The 25,812-nt window shown below is 44.5% G+C and overlaps 1 protein-coding gene across 1 annotated transcript in view; it reads left to right on the top strand.

The window, feature by feature from the left end:
* Positions 1 to 25,812, top strand: part of ODAD2 (outer dynein arm docking complex subunit 2) — a 200,528-nt gene that overhangs the window by 5,781 nt on the left and 168,935 nt on the right. Inside the window, exons 4-6 of the mRNA XM_077809473.1 lie at positions 6,107 to 6,213; positions 6,702 to 6,838; positions 15,244 to 15,360. Coding sequence (XP_077665599.1) covers positions 6,107 to 6,213; positions 6,702 to 6,838; positions 15,244 to 15,360 — 361 coding nt within the window. The remainder of the gene's footprint in view (positions 1 to 6,106; positions 6,214 to 6,701; positions 6,839 to 15,243; positions 15,361 to 25,812) is intronic.

Here is a 25,812-nt window from a genome sequence, read left to right as displayed (position 1 = left end):
CCCCCAAAATACTTCCCAAAACCCTGCACCCCACTTCCTGGACAAGGTTTGGTAAAAAGCCTCACCAATTTGCCTAGGTGACTACAGACCCAGACCCTTGGATCTTAAGAACAATGAACAATCCTCCCAACACTTGCACCCCCCCTTTCCTGGGAAATGTTGGATAAAAAGCCTCACCAATTTGCATAGGTGACCACAGACCCAAACCCTTGGATCTGAGAACAATGAAAAAGCATTCAGTTTTTTACAAGAAAACTTTTAATAGAAAATAGAAGTAAATAGAAATAAAGAAATCCCCCCTGTAAAATCAGGATGGTAGATATCTTACAGGGTAATTAGATTAAAAAACATAGAGAACCCCTCTAGGCAAAACCTTAAGTGACAAAAAAGATACACAGACAGAAATAGTTATTCTATTCAGCACAATTCTTTTCTCAGCCATTTAAAGAAATCATAATCTAACACATACCTAGCTAGATTACTTACTAAAAGTTCTAAGACTCCATTCCTGTTCTGTCCCTGGCAAAAGCAGCATACAGACAGACACAGACCCTTTGTTTCTCTCCCTCCTCCCAGCTTTTGAAAGTATCTTGTCTCCTCATTGGTCATTTTGGTCAGGTGCCAGCGAGGTTACCTTTAGCTTCTTAACCCTTTACAGGTGAGAGGAGCTTTCCCCTGGCCAGGAGGGATTTCAAAGGGGTTTACCCTTCCCTTTATATTTATGACACGCCCCCCAAATCTCAGCTAGGGTGAAACACTGGCTGGTATTTCTTCCTGGAGCTCTAGGAAAAACAGAGTTAATAAGACACATGCATCTCTAAATATACTACCAAGTACATAAAGACTAACAATATTTTCCACATCTCAAGGACGATTTTAACCAGTTGATTCTGGGAAACTTTCACGGGAGAGTGCATCAGCCACTTTGTTAGAAGCTCCTGAGATGTGTTGGATGTCGAAATCAAAATCTTGGAGAGCTAAACTCCACCGAAGAAGTTTTTTGTTAGTTTCCTTGACGGTGTGAAGCCACTTCAGTGCAGCATGGTCGGTTTGCAGGTGGAAACGCCGTCCCCAAACATATGGGCGTAGCTTTTCCAGAGCATAGACAATGGCGTAACATTCTTTATCAGTGACTGACCAGTTGCTTTCCCTCTCAGACAGTTTTTTGCTGAGAAACACTGTGTCAATAGAGTGGTATGCCCGTTCAGTCAGTCCTGGGGTGGCTGAGAACGTTGGCGCGTAGCTAGTGCACAGCTCCTGGATCTGCTGTCGCTGCATACGCCCAAGGGTCATGGAGAGGTTCACCTCTTCCACACCACCACCACATTTCCCTTCGTAGTAGACACCTTCGGGCCACTCAGCATCGTCTCCTCCGTGGGCTGTAAACTGACACACCTTTAATTCTCTGGAATAAAAGGGCTTTAGAGAATTAATATGGTACACCTTAGGCTTTCGGTTGGAGGTGGGGAATGCTATGAGATAATTAACAGCTCCCAGGCGCTCCTGGACCGTGAATGGCCCTTCCCACGATGCTTCCATTTTATGGGCCTGAAGCGCCTTTAAGACCATGACCTGGTCTCCTACTTTGAAGGAACGCTCTCTGGCATGTTTATCATACCAGGCTTTTTGCTCTTTTTGAGCATCCTGTAAGTTTTCTCTAGCAAGGGCTAAAGAGGTTCGGAGGGTGTTTTGTAGGTTGGTTACAAAGTCCAGAATGTTAGTTCCTGGAGAAGGTGTAAATCCCTCCCATTGCTGCTTCACCAACTGCAATGGCCCCTTAACCTCACGGCCATATACAAGTTCAAATGGGGAAAACCCTAAACTGGGGTGTGGTACAGCTCTGTAGGCAAAGAGCAACTGCTGCAACACTAGGTCCCAATCATTGGAGTGCTCATTTACAAATTTACGTATCATGGCCCCCAAAGTTCCATTAAACTTCTCCACCATGCCATTTGTTTGATGGTGGTAAGGAGTGGCAACCAAGTGATTTACCCCATGAGCTTCCCAAAGGTTTTTCATAGTTCCTGCCAGGAAATTAGTCCCTGCATCAGTGAGGATGTCGGAGGGCCAACCTACCCTGGCAAAAATGTCTGCTAGTGCCTGGCACACACTTTTAGCCCTGGTGTTGCTTAGAGCTACTGCTTCCGGCCATCGGGTGGCAAAATCCATGAAAGTCAGTATGTACTGCTTTCCTCTGGGTGTCTTTTTCGGAAAAGGACCCAGAATATCCACAGCTACTCGCTGAAATGGAACTTCAATGATGGGGAGTGGTTGTAGAGGGGCTTTGACCTGGTCTTGGGGTTTTCCCACTCTTTGGCACACCTCACAAGACTGGACATAGGTAGAAACATCCTTGCCCATTCCCTCCCAGTGGAATGACCCCCCCAAACGGTCTTTGGTCCTGTTCACCCCAGCATGGCCACTAGGGTGATCGTGGGCTAAGCTCAAGAGCTTGGCCCGGTATTTAGTTGGAACTACCAACTGTCTCTGAGGATGCCAGTCTTCCTGGTGTCCACCAGAAAGAGTTTCCTTGTATAAAAGTCCTCTTTCTACAACAAACCTGGATCGATTAGAAGAGCTGAGAGGCGGTGGGTTGCTCCGTGCCGCTGTCCAAGCTCTCTGGAGGCTTTCATCTGCTTCCTGTTCGGTCTGGAACTGTTCCCTTGATGCTGGAGACATCAGTCCCTCATTGGATTGTGGACCTAGGCTTGATCCCTCTGGAAGCAATATAGGGGATGGAGCTGTTTCTGTTGACTGTGAACCGCTCTCCGCTGGTGCACTATGTTGGGATTCAGGCTCCGGCTGAGCCTCTTGTGTAGGGTTATCGGCTGCTGCCAGTTCAGGTTCAGTGGGGCCCTCTGGTGTTGAGGTTGCAAGTACTGGATTCAGCGCTGACACAGGGTCTGGTGTTGGTTGTTCGGCTGGTTCCGGTTCTGGGACTGGTTCCGTCTGGGTCTCTGGGACTGGATCCACTACTGCTGTTGCAGACATTGGCCTAAGGTCCAGGTCCATCACCTCTGACTGGGTCCTGATAGCAGTTTCCAGAACAGAGCTAGGCCTCACGGCTTGTTTAGCCTGGCTGCGGGTGACCGTTCCCACCCTCTTGGCCTGCTTCACATGATTGGCCAAGTCTTCCCCCAACAGCATGGAGATGGGATAATCATCATAGACTGCAAAAGTCCACATTCCTGACCAGCCCTTGTACTGGACAGGCAACTTGGCTGTAGGCAAATTGAAAGAGTTGGACTTGAAGGGTTGAATCGTCACTTGGATCTCTGGGTTGATTAAATTGGGGTCCACTAAGGAAGCATGGATAGCTGACACTTGTGCTCCGGTGTCCCTCCACGCGGTGACCTTCTTCCCGCCCACACTCACAGTTTCCCTCCGCTCCAAGGGTATCTGGGAAGTATCTGGGCCTGTGGACCTCTGGTGTGATTCCGGTGCAATGAACTGTAATCTGTTGGGGTTCTTGGGGCAGTTGGCCTTTACATGCCCCAGCTCGTTACATTTAAAACATCGTCCAGCTGACGGGTCACTGGGGCGAGGAGGGTTGCTGGAGAACGGGGTGGCAGGACGATAAGGGGTCTGGAGGGTTCTTTGGGAGGTAGGTGGGGCCTTGGGCGGCCCCCAGTAATAGGGTGTGGTCTGGGGTGGTCCCTTCTGGTCTCCGCTCCAACTGCGACCAGTTTTCTTCTTCTCTGCCACCTCCACCCATCTGGCTCCAATCTCTCCTGCCTCGATTACAGTTTTGGGTTTCCCATCTAGGATGTATCTTTCTATTTCCTCAGGAACACCCTCTAAGAATTGTTCCATTTGCATTAGGAAGGGCAAATTTACTGGAGATTCAACACTTGCTCCTGATATCCAGGCATCCCAATGTTTCACAATGTGGTAGGCATGTCGGGTAAATGACATGTCTGGTTTCCACCTTAGGGCTCTGAACCTCCGATGAGACTGCTCGGGTGTTATCCCCATTCTGACTCTCGCCTTGGATTTAAACAGTTCATACTTGTTCATGTGTTCTTTAGGCATTTCAGCTGCCACCTCAGCTAAGGGTCCACTGAGCTGCGGCCTCAGCTCTACCATGTATTGGTCAGTAGAGATGTTGTACCCAAGGCAGGCCCTTTTGAAGTTTTCTAGGAAGGCCTCAGTATCATCGCCTGCCTTGTAGGTGGGGAACTTTCTGGGATGGGAAGTGGTACTTGGAGAAGGATTACTAGGGTTTGTTGGGATATTCTGCTGAGCCTTTATCTTCTCCATCTCCTCCACATACTTCCTCTCTTTTTCCTTCTCCTCCAGTTCTTTGTCCCTCGCTTCCATAGCTCTCCTGTGAGCAGCCGCTTGGTGTTGTTCTGCCTCCCTTTCTTGTTCCTTCTTCAGCTGCATGAGTTCTATCTGTCTTTCATGTTCCCTTTGTCTTTCCTCAGCCTGAAATTTGGCTAATTCGAGCTGTAGTCGAGCCGCAGATTTTGCCATTCTAACCTCTCTGTTTTTAACTAACTTTACACCCGAGGTTTAGAAATAAACAAACAAAACTTGGCTGTAAAATTTTGCTGTGCTGGAATAGAATACCTATTCTCTGATAGTGATTGTCAGCCTACAGAAAAAGACAATTCCCTTGTCTCTGCTCTGGGCCCAAATTAAAGCAAAAAACCTCCAACTACTTGGAAACCTGCTTACCCAGCCCAAAGAAAAAAAAAATTCCCTTTCAAACCTGTGCTCCTTGTAAAACAAAAAAATCAAAATCCTAAAAAAAACACCCTGCCACTTTTGTCTCCAGGCAAATGGGTAGAGCACACCCCCCCTATTTACTTTTTGGAAGAAAAGAAAGAAAAAAAAAAAAACTCTGGGTTGGAAGACTGTGAATTTCCCTGCAGGAGTTAAGTACCCTGCCTCCAGGCAAAGAAAACCTGCAATTCACAAAGATAATCCCCTTTTGTCTCTGCTTGGCCACAAAGCAGGGAAAACCCAAGCTGCTTTCAGTTTCAAAGCTGCTTCAAAGCCACAGGAAAAAAAAATTCCTTTTTAAAATCTGTATTTCTAGTTCAAAAAATCTCAACTGGATCTCAAAATGATTTCAGGTTAATCCCACCACTATGCCACCATGTCAAGGTTCCTCCCCCACTCTGAACTCTAGGGTACAGATGTGGGGACCTGCATGAAAAACCTCCTAAGCTTATCTTTACCAGCTTAGGTCAAAACTTCCCCAAGGTATAAAGTATTCCACCCGTGGTCCTTGGAATGGCCGCTACCACCACCAAACTAATACTGGTTACTGGGGAAGAGCTGTTTGGACGCGTCTTTCCCCCCCAAAATACTTCCCAAAACCCTGCACCCCACTTCCTGGACAAGGTTTGGTAAAAAGCCTCACCAATTTGCCTAGGTGACTACAGACCCAGACCCTTGGATCTTAAGAGCAATGAACAATCCTCCCAACACTTGCACCCCCCCTTTCCTGGGAAATGTTGGATAAAAAGCCTCACCAATTTGCATAGGTGACCACAGACCCAAACCCTTGGATCTGAGAACAATGAAAAAGCATTCAGTTTTTTACAAGAAAACTTTTAATAGAAAATAGAAGTAAATAGAAATAAAGAAATCCCCCCTGTAAAATCAGGATGGTAGATATCTTACAGGGTAATTAGATTAAAAAACATAGAGAACCCCTCTAGGCAAAACCTTAAGTGACAAAAAAGATACACAGACAGAAATAGTTATTCTATTCAGCACAATTCTTTTCTCAGCCATTTAAAGAAATCATAATCTAACACATACCTAGCTAGATTACTTACTAAAAGTTCTAAGACTCCATTCCTGTTCTGTCCCTGGCAAAAGCAGCATACAGACAGACACAGACCCTTTGTTTCTCTCCCTCCTCCCAGCTTTTGAAAGTATCTTGTCTCCTCATTGGTCATTTTGGTCAGGTGCCAGCGAGGTTACCTTTAGCTTCTTAACCCTTTACAGGTGAGAGGAGCTTTCCCCTGGCCAGGAGGGATTTCAAAGGGGTTTACCCTTCCCTTTATATTTATGACAACAATTGTCTTGATTATTTTTTGAAAATCTATTTTTTATTATTAGATTTTAGACCATTTTCTTTTAATTACAGAGAGGTGAGATTAACTCCAGCTGCTGTAAAAAATGAAGTGGATCTGCTGAAACATTTCTCTGGAGAAGGAGAAGATACCGTGCTGGAATCTCTTGAATATATATCAGGTTAAAATTCTACCTTTTATGTTTTTGTTTGATCATGTTTGACATTTACACCTATACATTAAATATAATTTTTATTTTTTAAATGTAGATATTAAAATAAATTCATTATCTCTTACTGATTTAAAATGTGTATTTCTATTTTTAAGTAATAATATAGAACAACATGTACCCACAGATATGGAGCTGAATTCTTCAACCTTGATTTACATAAATAATCCCTATTCATGTCTCATTGAATTCAGTCGGACTAATTAAGGGCTTGATCCTGATAAGTGCTGCACAGGTGTTTAAGTGGTTTGTTGGATCAGGCCGGAATGCTCACCACTTTGCAGGATCAAGTCCTAAATGAGTTTGGATTGTTGACATAAGTAAGAGTTGTAGGACTGGGACCTTAATTTGTATGAATTTTATAATTAAAAATCCATTCAGGTCTTATTATTAGAAATAGCAATATAGTTTTAAAAATAACAAAAACACTGTTGTTACAGATTATGAATTCTCCAATGGATGTCGAGCCCCACCTTGGAGACAAGTCCATGGGGAAATTTGTTATTTGATTGTTAAACCACATGACACTGATCCTTTGTACATCACTTGCAGCACAGCAGGAGTGTTTTTAAATGGAGTAAGTAACAATAAAAACTCAAATCTGGGATAAAAGAAACTTGAGTATGTAAAAATGGGTGAGTCCTACCTGAGGATTTAGGGCAGTTGCATTCAACCAAGAGCTGAAGAGTTACTTTAGTGGCACTGCAGAAAGAGAGAAAATAATCATGGCATGATGCCATATATTTTTTACGTTTTGACTATAGGTCATTATTTCTTTTTCTGCTATTGCCTGAACAGTGAATTCTAGTGGTTTACACTTCACTTGTAAATTTACTTAGTTACCACATGTGTGAAGCAGCACATAAAATGCTTGTTTTGCACATTCTTTTCACTATATCTAGCTATTAGAGGAAGTTGAGTATGAAACAGATCTGTTAATGAATCCTGAAGAATGGCAAGATGCATACCATTACATTCTTTCTGAATTATATCATATTGTCCATAATCTACATTTTCACTTTTAAAAAAACCTTTGTGTTAGCTAGGAAAGCCATCGTAATACAATCTGATGCATTGTTGTAATCATTCCAATAATAATCTTATCAGAAACATTAATCTAACTACCTAGCAATATGGCTGGGGTGTTATCCTACTTGAGTTCATAATAATAATAATTAGAAGTGAAAGACCCAGTATAATGTCAGCTTTTGGCTTTCCTCAAATTTTGTGTCTTCTCTGTCTTTTAGACCCAACCCTGCAAAAACACACATTTGTAATTTCATGCATGTGAGTAGTCCCGTTGGGTTCAGTTCACTGATATTACTTTCATATGTAAACATCATCAATTAGCCATAAATAAACATCACTCAAAATTAGCTCAGGATCTCTGTATGACTCATTCTGATGTTACTATTTTAATATGTTAATAACCTTTAAAATTAGAGTCTAATAACTTAAACTAGAAAAGTTACCCTTATGCCCAATTCAACAAACACCTATGAATGTGCTTATCTTTAAGCATGCAAGCACTTCCATTGAAGTGACTGGGGGCAAAGTGTCTACACGGTAGCAAAAAAAAGTTTGCTAACTCTTTGGACTCTGAGGGACAGTGTTATATTTAAGGTGTCAGAATTCAGGAATTCCTTGTACAAACTTATTTATCTCAGCCACAAACCCAACTCACTACTTTTGATTCTGATATTCCTTTGTTTGTGGATTTTAGAGGGGTGGGAAAAGTCAGACTTTTAGTGGAAACTCAGTAACAGTCTTAAGTGTCTTGCCCAAATTCACATAGGAAGTCCATGAGAGAGCAGGGAGTAGACACACATGTCTTCTTCAAGTACTGTCCCTATGAGTGCTCTACTTTGGGTGTGTGTTTTCCCCGCACCTTCAATTGGAGATTTTCATTAGCAGTGTCCATTTGGCCCACACATGTGCCTTGCAAGTCCTCATGCTCTGCACCAAGGCTATATAATGCTGCATGGGCGAACTTCCCTCAGTTCCTTCTCAGCTGCCTCAGCCTGAGATTGAGTTTTAGCATATCTGCCTTGAGCTTGCCTCTGCTAAAAATTTTTCCTAGTTGTTAGCTGAGTTTAGTTTAGTCCAGGGCTCGGCAAACTTTGTGGCCCAAGGGCCACATCTGGATATGAAGATTGTATGGTGGGCCATGAATGCTCACAAAATTTGAGGTTGGGTGCAGAAGGGGGTGAGGGCTTTGGCTGGGGTTGCGGGCTGTGGGGTGGAGCCAGAAATTCAAGGTGCAGGAGGGGGCTCAGGGCTAGGGCACGGGGTTGGAGTGTGGAGAGGGGAGGGCTCCAGCTGGGGGTTGTGGGGCTGGGGATGAGGGATTTGGGGTGCAGGAGGGTGTTCCAGGCTGGGACCAAGGAATTTGGAGGGCAGGAGGGGGATTAGAGGTGGGGCAGGCGGTTGGGGCATGGGAGGAGGTCAGGGGTGCAGGCTCCAGGTGGTGCTTACTTCAAGCAGCTTCCGGAAGCAGCGGCATGTCCCCCTTCTGGCTCCTACCCAGAGGCGTGGCTAGGCAGCTCTGCGGACTGCCTCATCTGCAGGCGCCACCCCTGCAGCTTCCATTGGCAGTGGTTCCCGGCTAATGGGAGCTGCAGGCGTGGTGCCTGGGGCAGGGGCAGCATGTGGAGCCCCCTGGCTGCTCCTATGAGTAGGAGCCAGAGGGGGGACTTGCCGCTGCTTCTGGGAGCTGTGCAGAGCCACAACACATGCGGAGCGGGGCAAGTCCCTGATCCCACTCCCTGGCGGGAGCTCGAGGACCAAATTAAAACGTCTGATGGGCTGCATGCAGCCCACGGGCCAAAGTTTACTCACCCCTAATCTATTCTGTTAGTTTTTTAGGTTAGCTTATTTTAGTAGTTGAGAGGTTTGTTTTATCCTCTTCCTTCCCTTTGGGAAGGCATGCTTTCCTGGCTCACCAGGGTTTAAATGCTGCCTTGCCAAATGGCCATCCCAATTAGAGATGGCCACTCCAAGTGCTTTTAGTGCCTAGCAGAGTAACGCATCCCACAGAAGTGTAACTTCTGTCTGGCCTTTAAGTCCAGGGCATGGAAGAATCAGGAGACGAAGTTGAGGTTGGGAATGATCGAGGGTTCCCTTCATCCCGCTTGAGAGCCTGGTCAGGAGCATGCCCCTATGCAGTCTCCGGGTAGATCCAGTGCCCCATTGACCTTGGCTCAGCACTCCCCCAGAAAGGGAAAACTCAGAGGGTCCCAGGAAGAGGAGCTCTAATGTCCTTCATAAGGAATCTACTCCAAAAAGACCTTGATCTACCTACCTTGAGTAGGTAGACCGACTCAGGAACTTTGACCTCTCAACCTCGTGTCTTAGAGGTGAAGGGCTATCCCCATACTGGCAGGTTTTTCATACAGGTTTTCCATAGTGGAAAACCGCAAAGCTCTTCTAAGAGCAAACGTGGCTCCGAGAGATCTTAGGTAGTATCTGGACATGATAAAGATGGCAAGGAAAAACATTCCTCCAGTCTGGTACCATTGAATATGGCTCTACTTTCCAGTGCCTCCCCTAACAGGTTCCTTGGTACCGTACAAGCCTAAGTATCTGATTTCCTCAGTGCCCACCATAACAGATCATGCAAGGTTATGCCTTTGTTGCTTCCAGAGATGGCTCAGAACAGTCTACTCACAAACAAAGCTCAGACAAACAGGTTTCATTTCCACTTCAGGTGAAAGATTCCCTAGGCCGGTGGAAAGATCATCAAACGTTGGTGCAGGTATTCCTTTTCTCCAGCTGAATTTGACAGTCACCATAACGATGGATGCATCCCTGTTGAGAGAGAGAGGGCATGTTTCAATACAATCCAGGAAGATGATCACCTCATGAAAGCAGTCTTCACATCAACCTGTTAGAACTCAAGGCAATCAGAAATGCTTGCCTTCATTTTTTATCTCTCGTCAAGTCAAGTCAATGAGGGTTATAATAGATAAAATCACAGAGCAGGTCCTCAAGGAATCCATTCTGAAGCACTTAGAGGAGAGGAAACTGATCAGGAACAGTCAGCATGGATTCACCAAGGGCAAGTCATGCCTGACTAATCTAATTGCCTTCTATGACGAGATAACTGGCTCTGTGGATGAGGGGAAAGCGCTGGACGTGTTGTTCCTTGACTTTAGCAAAGCTTTTGACACGGTCTCCCACAGTATTCTTGCTAGTAAGTTAAAGAAGTATGGGCTGGATGAATGGACTATAAGGTGGATAGAAAGCTGGCTAGATCATCGGGCTCAACAGGTAGTGATCAATAGCTCCATGTCTAGTTGGCAGCCAGTATCAAGTGGAGTGCCCGAAGGGTTGGTCCTCGGGCTGGTTTGGTTCAATATCTTCATAAATGATCTGGAGGATGGTGTGGATTGCACCGTCAGCAAGTTTGCAGATGACACTAAACTGGGAGGAGAGGTAGATAAGCTTGAGGCTAGGGATAGGATACAGAGGGCCCTAGACAAATTAGAGAATTGGGCCAAAAGAAATCTGATGAGGTTCAACAAGGATAAGTGCAGAGTCCTGCACTTAGGACGGAAGAATCCCATTCACCGCTACAGACTAGGGACCGAATGGCTAGGCAGCATTTCTGCAGAAAAGGACCTAGGGGTTACAGTGGATGAGAAGCTGGATATGAGTCAACAGTGTGCCCTTGTTGCCAAGAAATCTAACGGCATTTTGGGATGTATAAGTAGGGGCATTGCCAGCAGATCGAGGGACGTGATCGTTCCCCTCTATTCGACATTGGTGAGGCCTCATCTGGAGTACTGTGTCCAGTTTTGGGCCCCACACTACAAGAAGGATGTGGAAAAACTGGAAAACGTCCAGCGGAGGGCAACAAAAATGATTAGGGGTCTGGAACACATGACTTATGAGGAGAGGCTGAGGGAACTGGGGATGTTTAGTCTATGGAAGAGAAGAATGAGGGGGATTTGCTTTCAACTACCTGAAAGGGCGTTCCAAAGAGGATGGATCTAGACTGTTCTCAGTGGTAGCAGACGACAGAACGAGGAGTAATTGTCTCAAGTTGCAGAGGGGGAGGTTTAGGTTGGATATTAGGAAAAACTTTTTCATTAGGAGGCTAGTGAAACACTGGAATGCGTTACCTAGGGAGGTGGTGGAATCTCCTTCCTTAGAAGTTTTTAAGGTCAGACTTGACAAATCCCTGGCTGGGATGATTTAGTTGGGTATTGGTCCTGCTTTGAGCAGGGGGTTGGACTAGATGACCTCCTGACGTCCCTTCCAACCCTGATATTCTATGATTCTATGATAATGTGGCCTGTATGTTTTATATCAACCAGCAACGAGGAGCAAGGTCTCCCTCTCTGGTGCATAATCCATTGTATACACCTTTCAGCAATGTACCTACCTGGCACTCAAAACACCCTGTCTGTTGCTCTCAGCGGGCATTTCTCCCATGACTACAAATGGGAGTTGGACTTTTGGACCCTCCATGGCATATTTCAAATTTGGGGATTTCCAGCAGTGGACCACTTCACCACTTTCACAAACTGGAAGTGTCGTCTGTTCTGGTCAAGAGGGGATCTAGGATGCCATTCTCTGTGGGATGCCTTCTTCCTACCTTGGACAAAGAGACTGTTCTACATATTTCCCCAAATGCCTCTGATATTGAGGGTGCTGAACAAAATCAGACAGGACAAAGCCAGGGTTATTCTAGTACTTGCAACATGATTGAGACAAGCATAGTATTCTTACCTATTTCACCTGTCCCTCTCTCCAGCAATAAAGCTTCTACTTACCCCTCATCTTCTTTTCCAAGACAGATAGATTGCTTCATCTCAACCTAGGAGTTCTCTGCCAGAAGACATGGCCCCTCGATAGTTCATGGGGCTAGAACAGTGGTGGGCAACCTGCGGCCTGTGGGCCGCGCGTGGCCTGTCAGGATAAATTGGTGGCGGGTCGTGAGACAGTTTGTTTACATTGACTGTCTGCAGGCACAGCCACCTGCAGCTTCCAGTGGCTACAGTTCCCCGTTCCCAGCTAATGGGAGCTGTGGGAAGTGGCGGCCAGCATGTCCCTGCAGCCCGCGCTGCTTCCCACAGCTCCCATTGGCCGGGAATGGCAAACTGTGGCCACTGGGAGCTGCAGGCAGCCGTGCCTGCAGATGGTCAATGTAAGCTGAGCCACGTGTGGCCCGTGGGCTGCAGGTTCCCCACCACTGGGCTAGAGTCTGCCTTTTCTGTGGAGGTACTACAAGTGTTATTAAACAGTAGGAAAGAATCTACCCAAAATACTTACCTTCAATAGTGGAAGAAATTTAGCCATTGATGTGAACGTCCATGACTTGCATCCAAATCTTCCCCACTCTTGGTTATCCTGGATTGCCTGTTTTCTTCAGTTGCAGGGGGATTATCAACCAACTCAGTCAAGGTTTACTTGGCCGCCATAACAGCCTTTCATTTTCCTGTGGAAATGTTCTTTTTGTTTGCTCACCCAGCAACTTGAAAAGTTCATCAAAGGATTGGGGAATGTTTTCCCTCAAGTGAAAGACCCCACTCCATCTTGGGATCTTAGTTGAGTTCTCAGATGTCTTAAAAGTCCTCTCTGTGAACCAATGGTGACCTGCTCCTTACTGAACCTGTCTCTGATGATGGGCCTTTTTGGTAGCCCTCACATCAACCCAAAGAGTCTGAGACATTTGGGCCTTAATGGCAGACCCTCCTTTCATGATTTTGTTCAAGGACAAACTTTTTTTATGTCCACCCCCTAAATTCATACCAAGGTGTCATCTGAGTTTCATCTTAATCAAACCATTCTTTTACCCTTTTTTCCACAAAACCACATACTTCCTAACAGCAGACTTCCTTCCATCCCTCAGGTGTCAGAAGAGCAATGGCCTTCTATATGGACAAAACCAAACCATTTCAGAGGTCTCCTAGACTATTTGTTTCCATTGCAGATAGATCTAAAGGATCCACACTCTACTCCCAGAGGCAATCAAGGTGGATCTTTGGGTGTATTAATGCATGTTATATGTTGCCAGCTTTCAACCTCCTTTCATGGTATTAGCATTCTCTATTAGGTTGCAATCAACATCTATGGCATTACTTAAAGATGTTCCAGTATCTGCAGAGTCACTACATGGTCTTCAGTACATACCTTCTCCAAGTACTGTGCCTTGGTCCATGCCTCTAGATTTGGTGTGGCAGTTGGCTATGCAGCTCCGTCTTCATTTCTGGACCTGATTCTGTAGCTCCCTCCTTGCTGTGGGTATACTGCTCTCGGGAGTCATCTGAAGTGGAGCAACCATAGGGACACTATTCAAAGAAGAAGAGGTTACTCAATCTTGCGCAGTAATTGTAGTTCTTTGAGATGTATGTCCCTATGGGTGCTCCACTACCTGCCCTCCTTCCCCGTACTTCAGAGTTTCCTTGTAGAACTTTGTGATAAACTTTGTAGTAGAGGGTGGTTTGCCTGTGCAGTCCCATATAGACCTGGTGCGGAGCACAAGGACATGTAGGACACATGTGCAGGCTGAACGGACACTGCTAATGAAAAATCTCTGAATGAAGGCATGCGGGGTGCATGTCACCTAAAGTGGAGCCCCCATAGGGACACACATATTGAAGAACTACAGTTACTGCACAAGGTTACTGCACCCTCTCCTTCCTGAGTCCCAGTCCCAAACTATTTTTCTCTCTTCTTATGATGATTGCTTGTATAAAAATATAAAAGTTTGGGACAAATATAATAAAGAATAAAACCTACACAAAATTTCAGTTTTTTAAGGAAAAAAACCCATACTTTTTTTTGCCCCAGCTATAAATAAGGACATGATCTTCTAAACACATTCTACTGGATGAAGTTCTTACTACTATGAGTCCCATTGAAATAACAGATTAATACATTTTGTGGCCAGAAGGGGCCATTACCACCATCTAATCTGACCTGCATAACACAAACCATAAAATGTCACTCAGTAATTCCTTCATCAAGTCCATAACTTCTGATTGAGCTACAGCATATCTTTTAGAAAGACATCCATTTTTGATTTTAAGACTTCAAGTGATAAAGACTCAATCACATCCCTAATTAAGTTCTTCCAATGGTTAATTATCCTTACTATCAAAAATGTGTGCTTTATTTCTAGTCTGGATTTGTCTAGTTTTAGCTTCCAGCCATTAGCGCTTGTTATGCTTATGTCTGCTAAATTAAAGAGCACTCTACTGTCAGAAATCTTCTCCCCATGTAGGAAGTTATAGAACATTGTTAAGTCACCTCTTAATCTTCTTTATGATCAACTATAAACAGATTGAGCTTCTGTATTCTCTCACTGTAAGGCAGGCTTTCCAGATCTCAAATCAGTGCTGTAGCTCTTTTCTATATCCTTTCCAATTTGTCACTATCTGTTTTAAAGTATGAACACCAGAACTGGACACAATATTCCAATAATAATCTTGCTAATGCCATATACAGTGGTAATATCCCCTCCATATTGCTACTTGCTATTTCCCTGATTATACATCTTAGCTTTCTTAGCCACTGCATCCAATGAAGTGAGCTGTAGCTCACGAAAGCTTATGCTCAAATAAATGTGTTAGTCTCTAAGGTGCCACAAGTACTTCTTTTCTTTTTGCGAATACAGACTAACACAGCTGCTACTCTGAAACCTGCATCATACTAGAGGCTTAAGTTTATTTGGTTTCTCCCCAGGGTTCCTAAGTCCCTTTCCATGGGACTACTCACAAAGCACCACATGCAGTAGTAACTACTTGCAGGACTGGGTCTAAGATGCTGATCCTGCAATGAGCTCCATCTGAGTGGACCCTGGGGCCCCTGCTAATCCCCATTGGCATTCACTGGGGCTCTGTGCTGGCACAGTGGTCAGTTGTGTGAAGATCATTGCAAGCTTGGGACCTATGTTTCTTAACAGTATTTACCTTACAGATGGAAATCTATAATGAAAGAGAATAATAATAATTTAAAATTGTGTTCTTTTTTAAGGGTAGAGAAAAGGAGAAAGATGATATTGACTATGAGAGAAAAAGTGACATATATAAAGATCTTGTAACATTATTAAGGGAAAGATCACCAAAATTTGTAGAGAATATGGCTAAACAGGTATGTATATTCTGATATTATTTTACATACTGTACTGTGATATAGTCTGCTCCCATATCGGTAGTGGTGCCTAGCAGTGAGCTCATCCCGGTTACGTGGCATGGCCCTTTAAGATTTTGGGAGGCTTTGATGTATGCAAAAGATCTAGGAAATGAGGTATTGGTGGAGAGGAAGTCCCCAGAATATGTAATGATTTGGAGAAAGTCAGTTACTGTTTGTTTAAGGGGCTGGGACCAAAAGTCTTGCAGAGTGTGTGGGGCAAGTCTCTCCTTTCTTCCAATCAATTGGGAATAAGCTGGAAGTAGAGGGTTGTCTATATTCAGAGAGACACCACCAGGAGAAGGTTATTAGCTGAATCCTCTGAATCTGGGGACTATTTGGAGAAAGGGGCCAACTGAATGAGAAGCTGGTTGAAAGCCACAGCTGGCCTGAGGTAATGAGCACAGCTCAAAAAGGGGAGCAGTGGACCTTCTGTGCCAAGGACAGAGTAGCTTGACTAAAACCCCCTATCTCCAAGAAACAGGGCTGTTAAGACTTGTGAACCTAAAGGAAGCTGTATGAACTAAATAAACTGAACCCTAGGAGAAGGGGAGTATTGTTTAAAGACTCTGGAGGCAAGTGGTTTTTCTGAACACTAGTAGAGCAAGCTGAGGGCGGTGTGCATGCAGGGCCTTGCTTGGCCAACAGGGGGCATGTACTTTGAGTCACTGTTACAAATAACTGCATTTGTAAGAATTACATGGGTTCTGATCAACTTGGTCTAAAACACAAAATTGCTATATAATGGACTTGCAAAGTTGCTAGATTTCTGCAGCAATGTTTCTAAAGAAAGTTAGTAAAAATCTGCTGCATATTTCATGTTTTCTGTTGTAGCTACAATGTATATCCGTGATTAGATGTAGAATTTCGAAGAACTTGCAATGCCTTAATCTCTTTTGTATTTATGTAATACCCTATAGTAAATATATTCATATGCTATAACATCAAATCATGACAATGGGATACTATTTTTATCCTCACTCATCCATGAGCTAGTAAGTGTAAAAAATATCTTTGTGATTACTGGTTTCTGAGTAGCAGCCGTGTAAGTCTGTATTCGCAAAAAGAAAAGGAGTACTTGTGACACCTTAGAGACTAACAAATTTATTTGAGCATAAGCTTTTGTGAGCTACAGCTCACTTCATCGGATGCATTCAGTGGAAAATACAGTGGGGAGATTTATATTCACAGAGAACGTGAAACAATGGGTGCTATCATTACACGCTGTAAGGAGAGTGATCACTTGGTGTGTTGTGATCACAGACAACACACCTGCTGGTATTAGCTCTCCTCTGCTGGTATTAGCTCATCTTAAGTGATCACTCTCCTTACAGCGTGTATGATAACACCCATTGTTTCACGTTCTCTGTGTATATAAATCTCCCCACTGTATTTTCCACTGAATGCATCCGATGAAGTGAGTTGTAGCTCACGAAAGCTTATGCTCAAATAAATTTGTTAGTCTCTAAGGTGCCACAAGTACTCCTTTTCTTTTTGTGATTACTGTATTTGTACTACCTTATTTTTCAGTGACACCTTTCTAATATTTCTAACTACTTAAAATATTTTTAAAAGTTGAAATGTCAAGTTTTTAATTTATTTGTTTTTTCTTCCAAATATATGTTTCTTTTGATAAAACTTATCTAGAGAAAATTCTGTCAAGTATCATTATCGAACAGTAATTGCTACAATTTTATGGATTAAGCTACCAGTTTTATCAGTCATCTGCAGCTATAAGCCTCCTCCCGGAATAGCTGTGGTATGATACAGTATTATAACATACAATTTATAGTTTTTATTACTGTAAGTGCAAGATCCAGCCTAAAGAGAAAATGAATAATGAAAATGGGTAAATGAATAAAAACACAATCAGATTTATATAATAGATTTCTAGGGACAATGGAAACCACAAGATGAGAAAAATTGGAATGGTATTTACAGTACAACTCACCAGACCATTAGTATGTAATATAAAAACACAGCCTTATAATACATACCATTTAAATTTAATTAATAATTGTTCATACTTTGGTATCATCAACAATTTCTTTTTCTAAAGTTGTGTTTCTAAAGATAAATAACGTATCTGAGTATTTCAAGAAATAATTTTGTTGTAATTTGGAGTCCCATCAGTATATGAGCTCAGTTTCTAATTTTGCATAAAAAGCTTTGATAACCCCTCATCAGCCTGGTATTGTTCTTTATGCAGCTGTAGAATTTTTAAAACAGGAGAATGTATTTTAACATAAAAGCTCAACTTTCTTTGACAAGATTTTCTATAATCAAACCATTTACATTTATAACTTCATCCATTATGACAAATATAAAGATATCCCCCATTTGTTGCAAGAGTTGTCTTTGATATAAATGTCAGAGTTGAGAAATATGCTTTCAGCTCATATAGCATGTGTTGCTACCATGCTACAGCAGCTCTAAGATTTAAGTATGTCTTTGGCTTCTGTTTGGACTGCAACATTAGCTAGAGTAAGAAATGTCACATTTTATCTATTACAATAGCATCCAGTAGTGCCAATACAGTTAAAGTTGTTTCATCATTCCTATTTACAGACATCTCTTTACAGATTTTCAATGGTTTATAACTTGGCAATAAAATTAATTACAGGTTGAAACTTGTCAGAAGGCCTCCACCATTATTGGAATTTAGGCTTTTTAAAATATCCTCTTAGGTTTATGTAGTACCTCTCAGCCAAAAGAATCCCAAAGCACTTTATCCAACAAATTACAATCGGAAGTAAAGAAGAATATTATATCCAACTGAATCTATAGAAGAAGTTAGGTAGGAAGAATGTTATTATTTAAATTGAAATTTATCCAATATACCAAGGCTAATAGCCTCCTCCTTGTAAAACGTGCCATAGGATACGTCTACATTGTACGTCTACATTCCTTTTGGCAACATGTAGAGTAACATACCCTACATGGCCCCCTGGCATGGGTCTAAACAGCAGTGTGAGACACTGCCTGGGGGGAGAGAGTAAAGACACTCCTGAACCCTGTGAGTATGTACCTGGGTATATACCCTACAGGGCTCTCTACTTGCCCAAGTAGTGCCACCCCATCTATACTGCTATTTTTAGCAGTATAGTGTCTCACTGCCTCCCTGTTGCTGGAGTCTTTTCTTGCCACATGGAAATGTTCCAGCAGTGGAGAATAACTCTGGCAGTGGGGAAAAACTCTGGCATCTGCCTGCACTAGAGCCTTTTCCTGCCATAGAGAGCTGCCAGAGCCTTTCCTTGTCACAGTGAAAGACTCCAGCAGTGGGGAAACGTTCTGGCAAGGGGGAGGCAGTGTGGAAAGGCTCTGGCTGCTCCCCGCTACCTTCCCCCTGCCAGAGTCCTTCCATTGACACATGTAAGCTGCCTCAAGTGGTTTGCAGTGTACTTATAGCCTTAATATCCACAAAGGTTCAGGACCTTAGTTTTACATTTCATTTGAAAGATGGTTCCTCCACCAGCAGAGTGGCCCCCTCACACCATACTGGAGCACTGGTTTTAAGTACTGACTGTTTGGGAAGAATGCCACCTACTGAAGCACTAGTATATGGGGGAGAGGAATAGCTTAGCGATTTGAGCATTGGCCTGCTAAACCCACGGTTGTGAGCTCAATCCTTGAGAGGGCCATTTAGGGATCTGGGGCAAAAATTGGGGATTGGTCCTTCTTTGAGCAGGGGGCTGGACAAGAAGATGACTTCCTGAGGTCCCTTGCAACCCTGATATTCTATTCTATAACTTCCTAAAGCGCTTTGGTTTATCTTGCCATTTAAATTCTAACCAGAACCTGGCATCTTGAAGAGGCAACATACTTCCTTTACATTTTGCATAGCATAAAACACATTTTATGGTGTTTAGTAAATAACTGTCAACTATGTTTAGCTTATTGAGATATGGCTCCATATGAGAAAACCCTGTACCATAAGTATCATCCTTTCCTAGCTTTTCTCAGCAGAGAGCTAGGATTTGAACTGATATAGAGACTGATCTACACACTCCTAATAACAAAAGGAGTACTTATTAGAGCATAAGAAATTTGTTAGTCTCTAAGGTGCCACAAGTACTCATTTTCTTTTTACGGATACAGACTTACACGGCTGCTACTCTGAAACTCCTAATAACAGTTTCTCCATCTCATGGTTGAAATCATTTATGGAATAACATAGAGAAGCTTGCATTGCTACTGCCTTTGCTGAATCTGTTCTTTGGTTAATGGCTACAATTTCCTGTACAGTCAATCTGGCATATTTCACAAGCACTAAAAAACTTAAAAAGCATATTGCATATGCTGGGGGAGAGTTGTTAGAAGGAAAAATATTCTTGCTGCAGTGAGTAACTGTTCTTTTTTGTAACTGTGATTTTAAGTGGTTAGAAAGAAATACATGGTATTTATCAATACAGAAACAGAATGTACAGTATGTGAGGTCTGGAACAAGTTTGCTTTGTTCGGAGGAGAGAACTTCCTCCGAACAGTCTCCTGCTAATGTTCTTTAGGAGAAACAGGAAGAAGGAACTTCTTTCAGCCTAAAATCTCACCCTCTTCTGTTGTTGATACTTCACACTCAGGGTATGGGTCAAGGATCTGAGTCTTCATGTTTGCATGCCAAGATGAGGAATACTGTACCTTCCTCAAGGCCCTGGGCCACAACTGCCATCCTTTCAAAAGCTCAACAGGACTCCTTTCAGAACTCATCAGCACTAATTTGTAATTGACTTGAAGAGCACAGTCCATTATTGAGCAGTGTTAAGCAGGGTCTGGGATTCCTTTCATTGACCTTTTAAAGCTGTTATACAAGAGAGTTGCATGGTACCTAGTTGAAGCTGGTGGGTATAACAGCTGCCCTTCATTTGGGATAAATGTCAGAAGCAGTTAAGCTCCTTTTGGAATAAGGTAACTGAAACAATAGGAGCCACCACCCAAAATGAAGGCCACATGCAAGGCTGATCAGGAGCTGAGTTCATAAGCACGGGAACTAAGGGTGTGTGGGGGTGTTGCAGCATCCCCGACCTGTGCCTAGGGTCCCGGCTGCCGGCCCCATGCCTGAGGCTCTGCTCCTGGCCCGTGCCAAGGGTCCTGGCTGCCAGTCCCACACCTGCCACCAGCTGTGGCCCCGGCCTCGGCCCCCTTACCCCTGTCTGTGTTTCCCCCACTCCCAAAGCCAAGACTCTGGGGGGTGGGGGGCATGGACAGGGATAAGGGGGGCATGAGTTTGGGGACCACTGCTTTACAGTTTCCTTAGCTGGCTTTCAGCACCCTCACTATGAAGTGTTCCAGCACCACTGGCTGAGCTATGTGGGTGGAGAGGTTTATTTGAGGCTGAATGCAAAGGGCTTGGTATTTTTTTGCTGGGCAGAGAAGGAGCAGAAAGCCAAGGACAGCTAGAGAAGCACACTTATAGTGTCACTTTGAGAAAAATCAAAGAGAGACAGATCAAGTGCTGGCTGGAAAAAAGGCTTGGAATATTGAGCAAGGAAACTGTCTCCTGTTTGATTCCTACTGTGTTCCGGGAAACAGGACTTTGTGTACATTCTTTGTAAATGAATAGGCTTTCACAAAAAAACCCAACAACTATCATTTTCTCCTCCTAACAGAAACAACCTGCAATACCCTGAATGGTGGCTCACAAGGCAACAATACAGTATATATTTCCCCTACATGGAAGAGCTAAATTATTTATCATAAAAATGTAATTAGCTGGAAGAAAATTCTTAGAATTCATTCTCATGTTTATGGGACTCCATTTTATTTGGTGAAATGAGCAAATAATTAGGAGCCAAATTTTCAAGAGTAGACACTGCTTTTGAGTACTTCATTTTTTTGTGTCCAACTTTTGAGACACCTTGGGCCTGATTTTCAGAGGTGCTGAGCTCAGGTTTACTTTAACTGAAGTAGCGCATTTTTGAAAGTCAGACCTAAGGTATTTCAAGTCGGGCACATAAAACCAGTGGCTGGTTTTGGCAGTTTTGGAATTAACCTTTAATATTTTGTTCTGTCTAAAAATAATACACTGTTTTAATAATACATTGCTTTAAAATTCATTCTACATCCTTGCTTAGACAAAAATAATTCTTCAGAACTATATATAAATGTGAATTTACAGTTCATAAGTATTGTGATGTATGAACATTTTTAGACATGATTACTGCAGTAAAGGTTTTAAAAAGGTTTGACTTCACTTGATCACCAAAGATAGAAAATGCTAGATTTTTATAAATTATCCCCCACTGAAAATGGCACATATTTGAAGTTACTGTTTGTTAGATAACACACTTGCTTTTCTTAGTTTAATCATTTTTTGCTATGGTAGTAAATGTAGCTACTTAACAAATGTAAATATTGATTTCTTCAATTTTGTCAGATAAATCACTTCTAACTCTGTATTCCCTACTGGTATAGAGTTACTATTATACTGAAGAATATAAAGTATATCAGCTTAGTGGCAGCAGCAAAATATTTTATTACCCCATGGGAGATCTAGGTTAGTAGATTCAATATTTAGAACATTATAATGTAATAAAGGTTGGTATTGTCGAGGTGTAGTGTTCTTCGTTTTAGTGGCAAGTAAGCGAACTGCCTCTGCTTTAGAACTCTTGAAGGTAGAGTTAATATAGAATTTAAAAATACAGCAAGTGTTCCTGTTAGTATGGCAAAAATTCCCCAGAGATGTATATTTTTGAAAATATACAGTTTTTGAATTCATTATAAATTTTGTGTATAAAATATTAAATGTACTATTATTTCTGCCGATCTGGAATAAATGGGTATTCCCTTCCTCATAGCAAATTGCTAGGTAGCAACAACTAACAAAAAAGCTCTAAAGATGTTGGTGTCTCTGGACAGCCGCTGCATTTCTCACTCTGTCTAAATGTAATTAAGTTGCAGCTCAGTTGTTATGATTGTTTCTCTGAGATAAAATAAATGGTTCTTTAGAGGAAACGATAGTTCTTCTTCAAGTGATTGCTTATGTGTATTCCAATGGGGGGGTAGGGGGGGTGCGCGCGCTGCGTGCACAATCGTCGGAAGGTTTTTCCCCTAGTGGTACCTGTCGGGTTGGCTGTGGAGCCCCCTGGAATGGCGCCTTCATGGCCGTGTATATAGGTCCCTGCTGACCTGCCACCTGCTCAGTTCCTCCTTACTGCCAGTGACAGTTGTTGAAGCAGCTCAGTCTCTTGCATTTGCAGGTGGCTACCCAGTGGTTCCCTTTTTTCTTATTTGTAAATAGTTTAATTGAGTTGTAGTTACAGTAGTTAGTTATTTAAGCTTACTTTGCCCCCCATCCGCCCCCCCAGTTTTCCCCAGGGACCGTGGCATGCCTCGGTTGCAGGGGTTTAAGGTTTGTGAGAGGTGTACGAAACCTATGCCCAGAGGCGATCTGCACACTGCTTGTCTTAAGTGCCTAGGAGAAGGTCATCAGACAAACAAATGCTCAGTTTGCAGGAGTTTTAGACCCAGGACTAAAAGAGAGTGGGACTATCGTTTAAAGCTCCTTCTGATGGTGTTGGCCCTCCGCCCTCAGCCAGTACCGGAAACAGCACTGGTATCATCAGTGCACAGTGCCCCGGCCTCAGTGTGGGACGCCCCGGCACCAAGAAAGGACTCCTCCAAGAAGCATCAGCACCAATCCCTGGCTTGTAAAGCCAGCTCTAGCAGGTGGCACCGCTCACAGTCCCCAGTGCTGCATAAGAAAAAGAAGGCGGACAGGGGTCGTTCCCCCGTCAAGAAGCCCCAAGGGAATTCCAGCGGGGTGTGTCCCACGGCGGGACACCCACGGGCTGGCCTTCAAGACCCGGCACTGTTGACTCCGGCCCCAACCGGAGGTCCCTTGAGTCCAGTGCCGGTGGATTCCCAAACTCGGGGGGAATTGGAGGAAGATCTCAATCTCCCCCCCACGCTGCATACCACAAGGCAGCGCGGGACCTTATTGCCATGATGGCACAGTCCCCGGCCCCAAAGATGCAAGCACCGGCACTGCTCCAGATGTCGGCCCAAGTTCAGGCACCATCAGCGGCACCGACGATGGCACCATCTACGGCATATGACAGCATTTATGTGGCACCATCTCCGGCACTCTTCATGACACCGATGGCGGCACCGCCCCCTGTTCACCATCGGGGCAAGCCCATGATGTTTCAGCGCTGCTCCCCATCACCTCGGCCGCTCCCTGGCACCATTGGGCTCTGCCCCCCCATGGTCGGGCTCAGAGTACTCTTTCGACTTGGAGGTTGAGTCTTCTGTCTCCCAACACAGCTGGTACCACTCACAATCCCGGCACCGGTGCCGGCACCATAGAGTCGTGGACTCGTCAGCACCGGCAGTATCCTGGCCACCCCAGTGGCAGGACCCAGTACAGTGGCCTTTTTGGACTCCTTGGGCCTATCATCAGACTCAGAGTCAGGGCTCCAGGTCCTCATTGAAGGCATCCGCACCCCGTGCTTCCCCCTCAGTGACATTGGTGTTATGCTACACCTCCAGGGCTCCAGAGGACCCCACACAGGACAAGGATTCTGGGCCTTCACACTCCGGTGCAGCATCTGAGCCCGCGCCGCCAGTGGTACTGGACCACTTCCAGTTGAGGGTGGGGGGACTGATGCACCCAACTGAGTCTCTAGGGAGCCGGAAGGTCAGGAAGACCCGGTCCCATAGGCCTCCTCCTCACTGGACAAGGCAGTGGCAGGCACCACCACCACTCTACCAGCAATGGACACCATGGGACACCAGGACCTTCTTAGGAGGGTGGCCCTAAACCTTCAGGCGGAGGAGGTCACAGAGAAGTTGGACCCAATGGTGGACGTCCTTGCCCCGGAGGGTCCATCTAAGGTGGCGTTGCCCTTGATAAGAACTATCCAGCACACTATGAGGGTGCTCTGGCAAACCCCAGCCTCAATACCATCCACCACAAAAGGGATGGAGAGACGATATTTTGTGCTGCAGAAAGGGTATGAACACCTTTTCACCCACTCCCAACCAGGGACTCTCGTGGTTGACTCGGAAAGTCATAAGGAGCAGCAGGGGCAGCTGGATCCTGCTCCAAAGTCATGGGACACTAAGAAGCTGGACCTTTTTGGCCAGAAGGTCGACTCAACTGGGAGATTCCAGCTTCATGTTGCCAACCAGCAAGTGGTACTCAGTCACTATGCTTTCAATTCCTGGAGTGCATTAGCAAAGTTTCAGGAGTTGCTCCCAGCTGAATCACACAAGGAGTTTAATGCAATTCTAGAGGAGGGCAGGGTGGTCTCAAGAACCTTCCTCCAGACTGCATTAGATGCGGCAGACGTGGCGGCTTGGACTATGACCACCTCCATTACAATGAGATGCAGCACGTGGCTACAGGTGTCGGGTATACCACCAGAGGTCCAGAACACTATCCAGGACCTGCCCTTCGACTGTGCAGGCTTGTTTGCCCAAAATACTGAATCTCGCTTGCACAGTCTTAAAGACTCATGGGTGACTCTAAAGTCTTTAGTGATCCACACTTCTGCACCCCAAAGAAAGTCATTCAAGCCTCAGCCCCCATCCCACTTCTGTTCAGGGCCCCCGAGGTGAGACTCATCCAGGAGACGGGGCAGGAATAGTTGGAGGTGCCCGTCACAGTCCTGCCCAGACCAAGGCCAGGGTTCTTCAAAACAGCCCCCTGGCTCAATGCCAAACTTTTGAAGATGTGCTCAAGGATGGAGCACCAGTACCGAGCTCAGATCCTTACCCCTTCTTTGTGAATAGACTGTCCCACTTCTACCATGCTTGGTCCCAGATCACATCAGATGGCTGGGTTCTGAGCACGGCTGAGGTGGGATATTGTATCCAATTCTGTTCCCTCCCACCCCCCTTCCCCGTCCCTCTTCAGGAACCCTTCTCACGAACAACTCCCTTCTGCAGGAGGTGCAATTGCTCCTCATTCTAGAGGCAATAGAGGAGGTTCCTCAGACATTCAGGGCAAGGGGTTCTACTCCCACTATTTCCTCATCCCCAAGGCCAAGGGTGGGCTCTGGCCTATCTTGGATCTGCAAGACCTCAACACATTCATAAAGAAAGTGAAGTTTCACATGCTCTCCCTGGCCTCCATCATTCCTTCCCTGGATCCGGGGGACTGGTACATCACCCTCGACTTGAAAGATGCGTACTTTCATATTTCCATTATCCTGGCCCATAGACGATTTCTTCACTTTGTGATCAATGGCCAGCGTTACCAGTTCAGGGTGCTCCCATTTGGGTTTTCGGCGCCCCCCAGGTATTTATCTTTGAAAACTCGTGGCGAACGGGGGAAGTCCCAGATGACTGGAAAAAGGCTAATGTAGTGCCAATCTTTAAAAAAGGGAAGAAGGAGGGTCCTGGGAACTACAGGCCAGTCAGCCCCACCTCAGTCCCCAGAAAAATCATGGAGCAGGTCCTCAACGAATCAATCCT

Source organism: Eretmochelys imbricata, chromosome 2, assembly GCF_965152235.1.
Source record: "Eretmochelys imbricata isolate rEreImb1 chromosome 2, rEreImb1.hap1, whole genome shotgun sequence".
Lineage (NCBI taxonomy): Eukaryota > Metazoa > Chordata > Testudines > Cheloniidae > Eretmochelys > Eretmochelys imbricata.
This window is presented reverse-complemented; position numbering and strand designations above follow the sequence as displayed.